Source organism: Cryptotermes secundus, unplaced genomic scaffold (genome assembly GCF_002891405.2).
Source record: "Cryptotermes secundus unplaced genomic scaffold, Csec_1.0 scaffold68, whole genome shotgun sequence".
Lineage (NCBI taxonomy): Eukaryota > Metazoa > Arthropoda > Insecta > Blattodea > Kalotermitidae > Cryptotermes > Cryptotermes secundus.
In genome coordinates this window covers 276,409-292,173 of record NW_019722422.1, presented here as the reverse complement: position 1 = coordinate 292,173, position 15,765 = coordinate 276,409, and the positions used below count along the sequence as shown (strand labels likewise).

Genomic DNA, 15,765 nt, shown 5'->3' with positions numbered 1-15,765 from the left:
GTGGAATGAAGATTGGCAGGGGAAACCGAAGTACTCGGAGAAAACCTCCCCCAGCACCACCTTGTCCACCACAAATCCCACTTGACAAGACCCGGGATCGAACCCGGGCCGCCGCGGTGGGAAACCAGCGACTAACCGCTTGAGCTATGGCGCGGCCCTAACGTGGTAGCATACAATAATGTAAATTGTTAGAATAAGTGACTAAGTTTACATATTACTGCTTTTGTGAGCCATTTTGCTGTACGAGGTACTGGGAAATAAATTTGACACTCCAACATAATAAAAGAGGTGACGTTTTCCCTGTGCTTAACTAATTATGCACTACGCCATGAAGACGTATGTGGGAGTGGGTGTATAGATCCACACTTTCTTGACCTCTGCACTAGTTGGAGGTGGATGGCCAGTTTCAAGCCTCGGCCGTTTTACCCCCGGGGAAAGGCCCCGCGGTAAACATTGGATAGGTGGCTGGGTGGGCCCCAGAGCCGGTGTGGACGCTGCGGAGAAGAGAAAATGCTTGCTCCCACCGGGACTCGAATTCCGACCCCTTGGTCGTCCAGTCCATAGCCAGTCGCTATATCGACTACGCTATCCCGAAAATTATTAGTAAGTGAAGAGAACCCTTATCAGCCACAGTCTTGCTAATCGCATGTTTCAAGAATAGCTGCTTTCCTTGCTGTTTTGATGGCCGCTGTGTTTAGCCATACAAGTTTTTGTACAGACAGAAACAGTCGGTGCCTAGCGCTCTTGGAGAGCCACTTTTGATAGAGCAATTGTACCCAAAACCAGTTTCATGGCTTCCATATTATCATTGCTGTTCATGTTTTTGTGAACCTTTTACTTGTTGTGTAGAATTTATTTTTTAAAACATGTTATTACGTACCTTTTTGTGTGTTTGTGAGTGGTCAGGGAGATTTTTATTTTCAGGAACATTAATAGCGGCTTATTTTCTTTCATTTTGGATCCACCACAAGGCCTTGGTGCTGCTAACCACTACGTTTTTTAGGAACACCACCTCACCGGCGGCGAGGGATTCATGTACGTCTGAAAGTATTCACTCGCGTTCCAGACATTTGCTTTTCAGTAGCAACCGGGATGAAGCCGTATCATAATAACACCATTTTCCCTTCGTTTTCTGACTTCTTATTCTATGGCCCGTATATCCTTGATAGACTGATTTATCTGAGGCCAAACATATTTGGAGAGGAAATTAGAATCAGTGATTTAGATAATGGAACATATTCCAGTTTCACCTCATGGACATGTTCCCTTTTTTAATTAACCTTTCCTCCTTCTATTCCTCTTCTTATACCTTGACGGATTAGGTCCTCTGGTCAGAATTAATGTGGAACAGTTGATCTTGTAGAGTGTCGGTAGAACTACTTTGACGGGGGATCAGCCCTGTCGCAAGGCCGCTACCTACACAGGACTACACAAACACAGACGAACTCGGACAGTCATCCACGTCTCGGCTGGAATTCGAACATAGGATCCAAGTGTGTGAGCGGGACAAGACATTTCACGCCTTAACACCTCGCGGCCGCTGTGATCGGCCCCGCCTGACCTATTCAGTTGTATTGCCCATCGTCTCGCCCTGAGTTTACGGTTCTGTAGGCTTCGGTCGGAATGGGATTTCACCCTCTCAGTACTGGAAACCTGCCGTCTGTCTGTATTGAGACGGGTTTTATTTTTAACTCCTTTTCATTCAATTAAGCTCTCTTATACTGTACCTCATATGTCACGAGGGTTTGGTCACAGAAGAGGAAGTACAACTGACTGTAGACAATTCCGACTTGTGACCCATCTTCTTTATCATGTAAGCGTAGAAGGAAAAATAGATATTGGATTTACATTCTTTCTAAAGTTCGTAAAGAATCATCCCCAACTCCTTTTCAAAGAATCAAACACATTTATCTGAAAACGTAATATGGTTACGTCCATTTCCATCAGTTGCGGACAAATCTCTCATTCATATCTGAATTTCATTTAATAAAATATCACGTACTTTTAAATCTCAGCATGATACTGTGGCGTATATACCCGTTGCTAAGCGGCGACTCTGTGATCATCGGCCGTTGCTAGGCAACGCTCGCAACCTACACGCACACAACAATAGAAGAACGGTGTTTTCTGCAGTCCGCGTCGCGGCCGTATCTGGGCAACGGCTCTTTAAACGCAACAATAGAACAGTGTATGCGATCCGTGCCGAGATGTTATTGCCAGGACAGCTAGAGCAGTGAGTTCAGTTGTGAGTAGTATTAACCAGCGGACAACGGCGCGAGCACAGAAGCTGAAGAATCTCCATTGTTGAGAGCTGCTACCACTAAGGGACACTAAAGAGCGAGGCTTAGCGTATGCTATAGTGATTTGTAAAGTGTGCAGGTGAGGGATAGCGCTGTAACTGCTCATAGTTCCGAGTCGTGTGTATAAGTGATCAATAAATAGAGTCACTAATTCAAAACCCCGTTGAGAATCACACATACTGCTTGAAAATATTCATTTATGATCAAAACACGAAGGAGAGCTCATGGATAAGCTGCAGATGCGGAGAATGCATGATGCAAATGGAATTCCCTCGGAATGTTAATGACAGTTTAGAGATGCTGACAGTGAGACCGACATTAGAAAGGAGTGCTTTCAGAATACGGGTCCAGAGGGGCCTTCTAAGCGAGAGATGTTCTCTACTGATACTTGCATTTTCAATGTGAAAGCGAATTAAAAAGAAAGTTCTATCTACAAAATCTTTCTCAAATAATATATATCTGTTTCTAAACAAAATAGAATATAATGTGGGCAAGAGACGTCAGGTAGTTCCATATGTAAGTAAACTAATGTAGTTATATATAATCTCAATATACTCTCACGTGTGGGGATGTTGCGCGTAACTTATAAGACGCTTTCTGGATATGATGATTGGATTAAGTGGCACCTTATACATTCACAACTCGGGACTACAGGCAATATAGCGCTATCGCTGATTTACACACTTCAGAGTTCACCGTTACACACGCACTAGGATTCTCAGTCTTCACCAGTCGTATCCTGGCAACGGATTTATAACAGTTTCACGGTCACTTCAAATCACATATGAAGTCTTCTTGGTACAGTCTAATTCCTTTCTTGCCATTTCTACTCGTCACCTTAGACTGCCATCTCCAGAACTCGACCAAATTGTCCACAACATCTCCCTCAAACTACCTACTTTGTCCCTTTGTAAACTCTCGACACGGACAATAGAGAAAACAGAGCCTCACTTTTGTTGAGAAGATTTGTTTACTGATCCGTTGCCTAGCAATGAACCAATTGTTGCGTTCGTACGCTTCTGCGGGAATGTGTTTACCGAGTCGTTGCCTAGCAATGGATCTACATGTCATAATAGTGTTGTTACTAACTAAAATAAAGATGGAATAAATTTAACCGAGACCAGAATCATTATACATAAGCAATAAAATAGAGTGAGTTCTTAAAAATGAATGCAATATGACCTATAAAGAAGACTGGAAAAGATGTGGTCCATAATGTAGTGCACAAAATTACTAACGCCCCTTACTTGAAAGTCAGAATAATAAAATGAAAATTCCTGAATATCTCACATGTTGAATTTTATTAAACTCTGTGGAAGAGTTAATTGGTGGGAAATGTCAATTTTTTGGATTTATAATGGACCTAACTAGGCTTTATTATGGATTAGTAGGGCTGAGAATTTCAATTATCCAACAACGTCTAGTGAAAGTCTCCTGTATCGAATTTCAACAAAATCTGTGAAACGGTTCTTTGGATGCACGAAGGAGTCCATGCAAATTAGTCTTTTATTATGGACATACATGGCTGAAAGTCGGAAAATCCTGATGTATTTGGATAAAACTCTCCCACGTCAAATTTTAACATTAACTGTGAATGGGTTTATGGGGTACATGGAAGAGTCCATTTGTGGCCTTACGTAAACCAGGCTGTATTTTGGGTCCGTACGGCTGAAAATCAGAATATATCCACAAATTTTGGCAGAAGTGTCGTATATCGAATTATAACAACATTTATGAAACGGTTTATGTAACTCATGAACAATTTCATTTATGGGTTTTTGAGAACTAGGTGTCGTTGTGGCTCAGTATGGCTGGAAGTTGGAATTTCTCAGCAACTTTTCTGATAGTCTGATACACTGAAATCGAAGGAAATCTGTTCCACGATTTAGGCGCTGCAACTAGGTCACAGACGGAAGTACATGACCTACATAAGGCGTTCATTTTTACTTCTGAAAGAACAGATTACATATCGGTCACAGAGCTCAAAGCGCCAGTAATATCTTACTTTGTTGGTATTGTAGTCCACGACATATCCCGGTTTAATGAAACCGCTGTCTGGTGGATAATCAGTAACACAAAATGATAGAGACCACAGGTATCCTACAACAGGTTAATTGATATTATCTAGTATTGCAGCCGTCACTAAATTTTCAGTGTCAAAGTGTTATGAGACCATGTACCTAAAATGTCGATAATAGCAGTTGATATAGTGGCGCAAAATATTAATATATTCAGCCTCATCAGTTCCTATATTTTGGGAAAGTTGCGATGTGTGTAATCAAGGTGGATGAGATGGGCAGGGCATGTAGAACGAATGGGTGAGAAGAGGAATGCATATAGGATAGTGCTGGTGAAGCCAGAAGGAAAGAGACCACTGGGAAGACCAAGACGTAGGTGGGTGGATAATATTAGAATGGATATTAGATAGAATGGGATAATGTGGATTGGATCGATCTGGCCCAGAATAGGGACCAGTGGAGGGCTCTTCTGAACACGGTAATGAACCTTTGGGTTCCATAATATGCTGGGAATATCTTGAGTAGCTGCACAATTTGCGGCTTCTCAAGAAGGGCTCATCTCCTTGAAGTTAGTCAGTGTGATACCTGTAATTTTGCATCATAGATTGTACACATGAAACAGAAATGTGTGGTAGAGTACAGTATCGATTATTTTGTTTTATTTAAATTTCATTAAATTTACACAAACAGGACGCATTAAGGTATTATCCCACAATTTCTCTGAATGAACTGAGGAAAGAAGTAGAAACATCGGTCAGGAGGCGAGATTTAAACTCGGGATCTCCCAAATACGAAGGAGGAGTGATACCAACTCAAACACTGCGTCCAGTGGAACGTTTGTAAACGATTTATGTTACGTTGTGATGTAATGATTTAGATCAGATGGAAAGTCCGAGAGGAGGGTAAATTTATTACTTTTCATCGGACTGATGGATGTAATTCATGTCTCAACATACACATTCTCCGTACTGCGATTCAAACAAATGGAGAGTTGAGGCTACTAGGACGCTAACATTTATAGACTAATGTTTCAGAACTGCTGAAGCTGTCTGCTTATTTCCTGGTGCCTGCTTTGCATATCGACCTCACCTGTATTCATCCGCATTCAAGAATACCGAATGGTGTTGTCACGTGGTTAGCACTGTTGTTTCGTATTCGGGGAGTTACCTGAGCTCGAATATCCGCCTCGAGTCCGAGTGTTCTGACAGAGTTACAGAGTGTTAGTTGCTTTATTCGCTACCTCCAGGCAATGTTCGAGATTATAGCTTAAAATATACAACATTCTCCTTTCTGATAACTTCCAGTTTATCATCCAACTTTAAACAAGCGTGGTTAGGTAATGCTTATAATCTACTATCCTTAGTTGAGGGTAGAAGTAGGCTTAGTAGATCACCATGCTGTATGCTTGTCACTCATATCTCTAAATCAGATGACCTGTTGTCACAGAATTCGGTGCGCACGTTATGCCGTAAGATGCCACCCAAACCACCGGACTTTCTGTTTGACTACAGTCATCCATACGTACCCTGTGGATGCGCGAACTTGTGAGGTAGAAGCAACAGTATCTATCTATGACTATACAGTCTTTTATGGACCTTGGTCGTTTTTCCAGTTTCTTAATCTATAGACAGTCTGTAGGATTCCATGGACCTACACAGAGAACAACACAAACAGAATAAACGCACACAAAAATCCATGCCTCGAGTGGGATTCGAACTCACGATACCAATGTTCGTGAGGACGAAAACGGTTCATGCATTAGACCGCGCTGCCACTGTGATCGGCTGGAGTACCACTAGCAACACTTAATTTAAAATGTTTTTTAACAGATCTTTTAAAAATATGCAACCTTTGTTAAGGTTTTCTTTTTTTAGAATACGTGTATGAATAACAATACGGGGAGGTGTGAGAATTGTATTTAACTAAGGAATTGATGGATGTAACTAATGAATCTTTAGAGATATGCATGTGAAATTCGAACCGCAGATGGATCATAAACATACTTGCATATACCTTTTCCAGCAATAATAGAATTATCACATATGTATGATATGTTATCTGTAAGTTAAGAATTACAAACATGGCTACTGTGGGGAACTTTGAGATATAGCCGACAAATATATCGTATACAGAATCTGTATTTAAGCCATATAGTCTTCACAGAAAATGAAACGAAACTGCAGTAATAATAGAATAATAGGTTCGCCAGACTGTAAATTCATGCAATAGGAAACTAAGCATCGAAACTCCTCCGTTTCCATGAGGATGGGAACTAAGCTAAACACAGACGACACTGAGTCGAGCGAAATACAAATTCTACGTACAAATAATTGACAAATGAATTCTACGGCTGAAATTTTACTCCAGGCATAATACTATTAAGCCAGATAGTAGTACTGTATTAATCTGAAACCACTGATCCTACCGTAGCATTGGTTATATTGATGATCATGGTGGTAATGATGATAACATAACAATTCAATTCTTTATTATTTATGTGCCGAGTCAATAGCCGCAAGGCCAATTATAGACACAGCACAGTGTAGATCCAGGTAATTACATTACGGACAAACACAACATAAAATCAAAGACTAATTAAAGCACTGGAGGAAAAACACATTAATGCAGAGAAATAAAATAATAATAATAATAATGTTTTCAGTATGACTTGTTTTCTCAAATCGTAGGACATATATATGTGAAGGGCGTGAGTTCCAGCACCCCTCAAGTAACTACCTGTTTACTCAGGGACCTCAAGCTTTCTCCTGAGAATGTGGTGACATCCTCAAATGATTAATAATGAAAGTATAGCAATTAGATGAACAGTGGTAAGGTCTTCGATCTGATTGTGATGAACGTTCATTCGAGAGCCGAGGAAATAATAGGAACTACCAACTTTGATAGTTATTCTCACCTGAACTGAGAAGAACTGTTGGAAGAAATTTTAGATATCCTAATTCTAGTCACAAACATATGATAAAATTCAGATTGACCTAAACTGTATATTAGCTGCGGAAATCTCATGGGCGTAACATGTTATACGAACACAATTCAAAAGTTTCCAAAACAAATTGCAACTGAAGTCGGTGAGAGTCGCAGTTATTGAGAGAGAACTGTTACGTCGATTAAGATGTTAGTAACAAAATCCGAATATAGAAAGTAATATAATTCTTATCCATTTTAACCAGACCCCTCCCCCCCAGATTTTAATGAACGCAAACCTTTATAGATATTGGTTCTAATATTTTAAGTATATGTTCCGATATAACAATGAAAGGGCAGACCAAGGGCTCGATCCTGGCGACTCCTCTGTTTTGGTGACATTAAATATTTCATGGCTCACAACAAGGACCTATCGAACCATTTCAGATTCAGGAGCTCTTAGTGAGATTACAAAATGTTATACCCCATTCAGCATGTCTGAGGCTTCACTTACATGTCTGTCCCCTGTGATAGAAGCAGGAGCCTGGTAAGTATAAACAAATAGCGACTTTTTTTCCCTTGGCACTACAGCCCCAGTGGGCCTAGGCCTACCTCCATGAACTCCGTTCACTTCAGTTTTTCTAGATCTTACACGTTCGGTAGGACTCCTAGGGCGGGTGATCAGCTCGTCGCAAGGCCTCTACCTGGGCACAAACACAGAAAAACGCACACACACAAACTAAACATCCATGCCCTGAGTGGGATTCGAACCCACGATCCCGGTTTCCAATCGAGCGAAGACAGTACATGCCTTAGACCGCTCGGCTACCGTGTCCGGCAAATAGCGACTTTATGTAACTAATTAACTGACCTACCGACATAACACACTAATTAGTTAACTAGTTATAGCTTGTCGATTTTACGTATAACTGTTTTATGTGTGTTATGGAATAGAGGATTGTAGAGGAAGTCTGTTGCCAGGATTCTTCCCTTGAACATCTAAATTCAGGTAGTAATAATTCGTATTACTTCGTGAAACGAAACCTGATTTAGGCTACTGCACATACAGGTTCGAGCTTACAACAGACAAGATTATATATAAACCTACGATCTCCATCTTACAGAACATCCCTTGAGCAGTTGATTGGTTCCCAGACGGTCAAGCGATTTCCTGTCATTATGAATCCGAAATTCGTCACAAGAGTCTATTATATGACGTTGAGTTAGATCATACTTTCTGGGACACATTTCGTAAGATCCATCTTAATATTATCCCTTGTCTGTCTGTCTTTGGAGTGCTTTATGGTGCCTGTTTTTCATGTTTCCTCTTTTCCTTCCCATTTCACTTTCCAGGATATTCTTATCACAAGGAACCAGAAGATGAGGTTGAATTATAAATTGTCTGCGTTAGCCATGAGCTTAATTTCGTTAACTTTTGCTGCAATTCACCTGCTTAGTTGAGAGAGTGTTTAATTAGAAAATTATGAATAATTAAGAGAGACACTCAAAGAATATGCCATGGCCTGCTTTAATATACTGTTTAGGCAAATGCTTGGAGGTACTAAGGAAATTACGTAGGTTATAAGAATAGCCGTTTTTTTCTGCCAAGATTTAAAAGAGGGACTTTCAAGAAACGAAGCAGAAAAGCTAACACTTACACCCCGACATTGGGGTTCATGGTCCAACAGCGTAGATACCATTACTTTTTTGTAAGATGACAAATACCAACCGAAAACATATACGCAGTGATACTTTTGTATAATTTGAAAAATCGTTTAACTTTTCGGATGAAGACGGCATCAGTTTCTGTGCAAAATATTTAAATATACACATTATAATTGATCGATTAGTCTTAGAAAGTTGACAACTGTTTGACAGAGGAGGGCGATGCTGGCGATAAAAAGCGTTTCGTTTCCTGTTGCTTTTGAAGCTCTGTCTGTGAATCCACGGATGAGTTGTGCCGCGGCGATCTGCCACCGCAACGTAACCACAGCAGAGCGTGGCCATTTGGTGCAGAGTACTGAACCTGTGGTGGGGGAGACTGGGACTCAATTAGGGGAGAGTATATAAAACGAATCGTCCCCCGCCCAGCGGTCACATTGTTCGGCATCAACACACCGGCAAGGAATCTGATTGATGTATTTTCTTTTTTTTTTTATTATAGAATTTCCCTTTCACTTGATTTGTTTCGGTTTGATTTAGAGAAACTTTGTTTCTAGAGAAATAAATTAGATTGCCCGAACGTCCTGAGGCGTAGAGAGTGGAGAAGAGGAGGCGTCAGTATCACCATGCTTCTCTTTGGAAGTATACACTTACCGGTAAGTAACGGCGTGGAGTAGAATTATATAGCACTTGAATTTAGAGAAAAGCGATTGAAAACAATCTTCTTAAACGGTGTATTGCAGGATGAAAGGAAACCCGACTTCATGAATTCTATAAGAAAGTTGAAACCATTACTGTATGAATGTACCACGGGCTAACGGATTCATGTAATTATAAATTAATAATTTTCAAATAAATTTTATGTCGATGAAGAAAGCAGTCTTTTGGGATTTCGCACCCTGTATATGTGGTGTTAACCGACGTTTCAGAGGAACGTATCGCCTCCATACGTTCCTCCGAAACGTCGGTTACACCACATATACACGGTGCCAAATCCCAAAAGACTGCTTTCTTCATAGTCACCGCCGTGAAAGCCTCAAATCTTACAAATTTTATGTCATTTTCCTGATACTGTTTTCTCTGTAACGTATTTTCTAAACTAATTCCGACGTTTACTAAACAAAATATACGTGTAAGTGTGAGGAAAACCCTGTAGTAAAACAAATAAAGGAAAGAAAGAACCCAAATATGTCAGGCACAGATTTTAGAGTAACTAGTTGCACACTGTATATGTGCAAAGCTAAGGTAAACAGAAACAGATAAACACCTCGCTTAATTTCATCTCATGGAGCAAGAAGTGTTAACAATATCAAAGTCATTTGACCTACAACAGCCATCAGTAATTTTGCACTAAAATATGTTAAGCTTTAAAAGGGCGAAGTTAGGCCAAATAATGTTTAAATATTTACAAAGAAAACGGCCCATATTTACGTTGAAATCATTAATCACTTGTGTTTCAGAAAAGCAGTCGTTGATTATTCAGAGGAACAAACTTTATACGCATACACTGGGTCTTGAAATGGAGTTATTCGATGTTAAAGCACGTGGAACACAGTGTTTGGTATGTTGTAGTTGAACAGTTAGAACTACACCAGTGGTAATTTCGGTTTGAAATGACGTGCAGTAGACATCTCGCTGTTGCCACAAATATTCTTCGAATTATTCTTCAAAGTAGCTCTTTATTATTGATATAACATGCGTTTAGCAGTAGGGGGAAATATAAGCTCTGTTACCCCTTTAATTTAATAAATTATTCTAAATAACATTTAAAGATTAATTTTGTACCTCACAGGAAGCACACTGCATCACCATAATAAAGATGAACTAACTAATGTTGTTTAGGGAACCAATCGCTGTTTATTCTGAGAATCATACGAAACACACAAACTGTGTGGGCAAAATTCGGAAATGTTTAATTTTAATTAGTAGGTAGTACACAACGACCATTGGACTTTAAAGGGCTAAGGAAGACGTTCTCACCTTAAACGGATTAGATTCTTCGTTGCCTGTTCGGTGCCAGAATTTGCTTCTTCCGCGACGGATGTTACTTGTCTGAATAAAAGATGCGTGTGCGCTTCATATGAAATGCAAGGTGGCTACAGTTATTTATTTGTTGAAAATATGTTTTCAAAGAACTGTATGTCGTACAGCAGTAGGTCTCTATCGGAAATGCCCCAAGCTCTCTCTATCTTCTGTGCGAGACGTTCCGGACGAAGGGAAAATATGAAGACCATTCCAAGCATTGCACTAGTGGCGCCTCGGCATAGATGGGAGGATGATATTAAAATGGACCAAAAGTAGTACACCTCTGTCTAGTGAAGATGTCAGTAATGATAGATCTATACCTGCACTCGTGTGTTTTCGTGGCGCGATGCGTAATTAAATAAGCCAAAGAAAAACTTATTATTCTTTTTTACTTTAAAACACTCTGTGACAATGTGGACTGTACTGGCTCAGGATATGGTCCAGTGGTGTGCTCTGTGTAAGAGGCTTAGGCATTTTGACGAGCTGAGCCACTAGTAGTCTCCTGAAAAAAGGACATTGCTTTCAGAGTTGGTTCCAAGCCTTGCGCATCAGTTTACTGGGATGTTGTATAATCCAAAGAAAATGTTTGAAGTGATAAGGTCGGGTCGCCTGGCATCTTGTGAACGTTCCATAAACATGAGACCGAAACACATTCTCTGAGAGAGGGAGACGCCTGAGTTGCGATGCTGACCAAACTGGGGCATGAGGGAATGTATGAATATTTTATTTGTGATGGTAACGGAGGAAAAGGGTTAGCAGGCAGCATACGCAATCGAAAGGATGCGGATGGACAACCAGAAAATCGTCGCGTCTCCTATGCGGAGACCTGTAACATGACACATTGTTTTAGGCATTAGCGAAATCCTAGGTACGGCCTGGGGTTCGGTTCTCGGTAGGGGCATAGATTTGTCTTCGTCACTGAGGCTCATCCAGCCTCACGTTTAGTGGGAAAATTTGACTATTTTCAGTTGGGGTTAAAGCGGGTAGGCCTGAAGCTGGACACTCACCTTCATCTAATGCAGATGTTAAAATGTATGGAGATATACCTCCACTCTCTCTTACGTCTTCTTGACATGGTGCTTAATTAAGCGAAACCCTGAAATTGTCGAGTAGATTTTAAGATGTATCACGTTTATGAACTGCAAGGTGAGCGTTCAGGTGTGTTCCTTCTCAGAGCGATCTTCCCGTCTTCAGGATCAGCCTACATATCTATATCCTGCAGGCTATTTCTCAATTATTTGATTTGTGTTGTTTTGTTGACTATGAAGAATGTCATCTTCTGGGATGTAGCGCCGGGTGGCTACAGTCACCTGCTCAAGCTCGTTCCTCGCTCGCGGATTTTTCTGCCCTGAAGATGGAGGTGATAAGTTCCTCCGAAACGGCGGTTCACACAAGATTTACACGGCGCCATATCCCAGAAGACGGCATTCTTCAACTTTTTCTCTACGAGAGTGCCGTAGGCACTTAGACACAGAGGCAAATAGCATTATAAAATTAAGCTCTTTGAAAGAAAATTTCGGATTTTCGACCTAAATTTTTGCGTTCACACAAACTGACCACTTCATTATTATACTTATTTTTGTTGCATTATTTGACGGTTGTTAATGGTTCATCTTTAATTAACTTTGCCCGATAACGGCGCTTTACGAATTCAGTAAATTATATTTCCCAATACTACAACTTTCCCAATTCAGCCTAATGTACACCTGCGTTTGTTTCATCAACTGTACCATGCATAATGGATATTATAATTACACAAAACATTCAGAAATGACATCAAGAAAATGTCTGTTTACTGATTTGATATTAACTTGGAATAAGGCCACGTCATAGCTCAAGCGGTTAGCCGCTGGCTTCCCACCTCGGCGGCCCGGGTTCGATCCCGAGTCTGGTCAAGTGGGATTTGTGGTGGACAAAGTGGCGCTGGAGCAGGTTTTCTCCGAGTACTTCGGTTTCCCCTGCCAGTCTTCATTCCACCAATTGCTCCACAATCACCCTCACCTATCATCTGGGGCTGGTACAATAGGCCAGAAGTGGCCGCAGTGCAAGGGACTTAGTCCCACCCCACTAGCAATAAAAAAAAACTTGGAATGACCTACTAGGATCAAACGTATTGACAGTTATACTAGATGCAAACACACATACGTGTATAATGTGCTAAATCGAATAGGCTGTTCGAGCGTACCTGAGAGAGAGAGAGAGAGAGAGAGAGAGAGGGAGAGAGAGAGAGGACAAATATTCACCCTCAGGTATTTATTGTCTAGTGTCTTGCAAGAGCACAGTAAACAGGTGTTCACCACAGTGATGGCAATCACAAAGGAAACACATCTCATTTACCTTCATTCACATGCATTCATGTCAGTGACGATAGCTTACATTGTGTAGGTGAAGATGTAGCATCTCACCTGGAAAGCGATTTACTTGGTGTGGCTGAAGCGAGGAGCCTGTTAGAACCAGATCTCAACGCTGACGATCTATCCTCTTCGACTAGAAGACCTAGCTAACCGTGCTGCAGATAAGAAAGGAAATCTTATCCAGATGTCGCCAGAACTCAGACTGTCATCCAATTAGAAACGATTGTCATGAATGCCAAGCATCTTATGTTTGAATAAATAGTTCACGGTATAAGCCTGTCGCATGTATGTATAATACTTCAGTATTACATAGACTTCCGGTCTTGCAAATTTTGTGTTTTTAATGTTAAACTATATGTTTAGGTAATAATAGTTCATAATCTAACAATGCAATTACATTTATTTCATGGGTTTGCGTAGAGACAATCTTATTCGAGTCGAAATTTGTTATTCTAATTACAAATATATTACAAATTCTTCTTTTTATTTTTATTATTACTATTATTATTATTATTGTTATTAATTTGTATCTTGAGAAGAGCTTACTAAGTCAGATTTATTCTGTAATAAATTTATGGATTATATAACCTCAGCGGTTCGTATGTTCGGCGTGTTGATAACGTTTTGCTTACAAATAATATTGTGTACAGAAGTTCTAGGAATGCTCGTGCACAGTTGCATTCTCTAAGTTTTAATGCTCCATTACTTATCGTTGGCTTATTAAGGCTGCTGTAGAAACGACTAAAACTGCACGACACTGATGACTGTGAAGGAGAAATATGCACAGCATAGTAATGTTCGCCAAAACTCACGATTATTAATTTATTTAAGAACAATTTTTCAGCTCAGTAACTTGAAGAGCTTCGGCAGAGAGAATAGTTGTGATTCATTGACTGGGATCCGTGTGGAACAGAGCCATTATCTTGGCTTGATCCTGGGGAGAGAGAAGGTAATCACAGAACGACTAATTAGAATATCCAGCCTTCGGTCTGAGGTTCGATGTACGTCCACCTGGATACCAATCACTCAGCCACGGCTTTCAGATACTAATACATTCAGTAAAATAAGAGTCGATTGCAGGTCATAGTTCCGAAAAGAGAGGTGGTTGTATTCGCACCTGTCACCTTCAATCCCAGCGTTTCTTTTAAGGGCGACAGAAGTTATGAAACGTCAAATCGCATTCGGGTCAGAAAGTAATGTGGAAAGAACTTAGGGAAATCATAGACTTCGTAAGATTTGAGGCTTTCACGGCGGTGACTATGAAGAAAGCAGTCTTCTGGGATTTGGCACCGTGTATATGTTGTGTTAACCGACGTTTCGGAGGAACTTATTGCCTCCATCTTCAGGGTAGAAGGAAAAATATAAGAAATCCGCAAGCAAAGAGACCGTGAGAACCGGTAAAAGCAGACTGGAGGCGATACGTTCCTCCGAAACGTCGATTAGCACCGCATATACACGGTGCCAAATCCCAGAAGACTGTTTCTTCATAGTCACTTTGTTTCCAAATTTGGACGACGAACTTGTAATACGATCAGCAGACATTAAATCCGACACTCTAACTGCTGTGTTTTATATTATTTTGTTCCCCTCTGAAGTAAAATGGCTGAACAAAGTAGCTGTACAACTTTCATTGTATGCAAAATTAAATGACCTTATATATAACAGGCTTAGCTGATATGATTTGGGTTTTAATTGCTGCAGCAAGTCTTTGCAGCCCTTGCATTACCTCTCTAGTCTAGCGGTCAGAGTTCCTGGCTACAGATCCAGAGGTCCTGTGTTCAGTTCCCGGCGCTTCCAGATTTTCTGAGAAGTAGAGGGTCTGGAACTGGGTGCTCTCAGCTTCGTGAGGATAATTGAGGTGATATTTCAAAGAAATAGCGGCTCCGGTCTAGAAAACCGAGATTAACGTTCGTGGGGATCCGTTTCGCTGACCACGCGACACCCTCTATCTGGAAAAGTTGACAGTAACTTCGCCGACAAGCGGCGGTCGCCCGGTCGGTATAGTTCGCTTGCGGACTACAGGCCACGGAGATTTCTTTGTTTTGTTTTTTAATTGCATGGTAGTGTGAAGGTCCTTGATCTTACTAAGTAATTCAGCTTTCTTGTGATATTCCACAATGATCATGGTTTGAAAGATTAGGATTTAAATTTTGAATATGTGAAGACAATTGTGCTTCCCTGTAAACATAATTTCTGGAAATTGATGTCCAAGAACAAAAGCTTGATCGATGTGGATTAGTTTCCTGGTCTTGAGGTTTTCCCGGATTGACACCAACTTCATTACACTCTTTGGGGGTATGTATAAAGGAAACGTTCCAAACGAGAAATTCGAATGAACCCAAGAGTAGGATTACTAATATATAAGGTACTTGTGACGTCCTGCATGTACCACGCTGTATGCAGGAAAGAGAAGGGGTATAGATGCCATGTTGATTCAGTAACAACTTGCGGCCACGTTGGAATTTTATTATAATTAGTACAACA

At 40.6% G+C, this 15,765-nt stretch overlaps 1 protein-coding gene across 4 annotated transcripts in view; it reads left to right on the top strand.

Moving 5' to 3' along the window:
* LOC111861259 overlaps positions 1–15,765 on the top strand; it is a 161,017-nt gene that overhangs the window by 114,533 nt on the left and 30,719 nt on the right. The window contains exon 1 of one of the 4 annotated variants that reach the window (XM_023845675.2): positions 9,397–9,558. The exons of the other annotated variants lie outside the window; for them this stretch is intronic. Coding sequence (XP_023701443.1) covers positions 9,529–9,558 — 30 coding nt within the window. The 5' untranslated portion in view covers positions 9,397–9,528. Of the gene's footprint in view, positions 1–9,396; positions 9,559–15,765 lie in introns of those variants that run through there. 4 annotated transcript variants of the gene reach the window in all.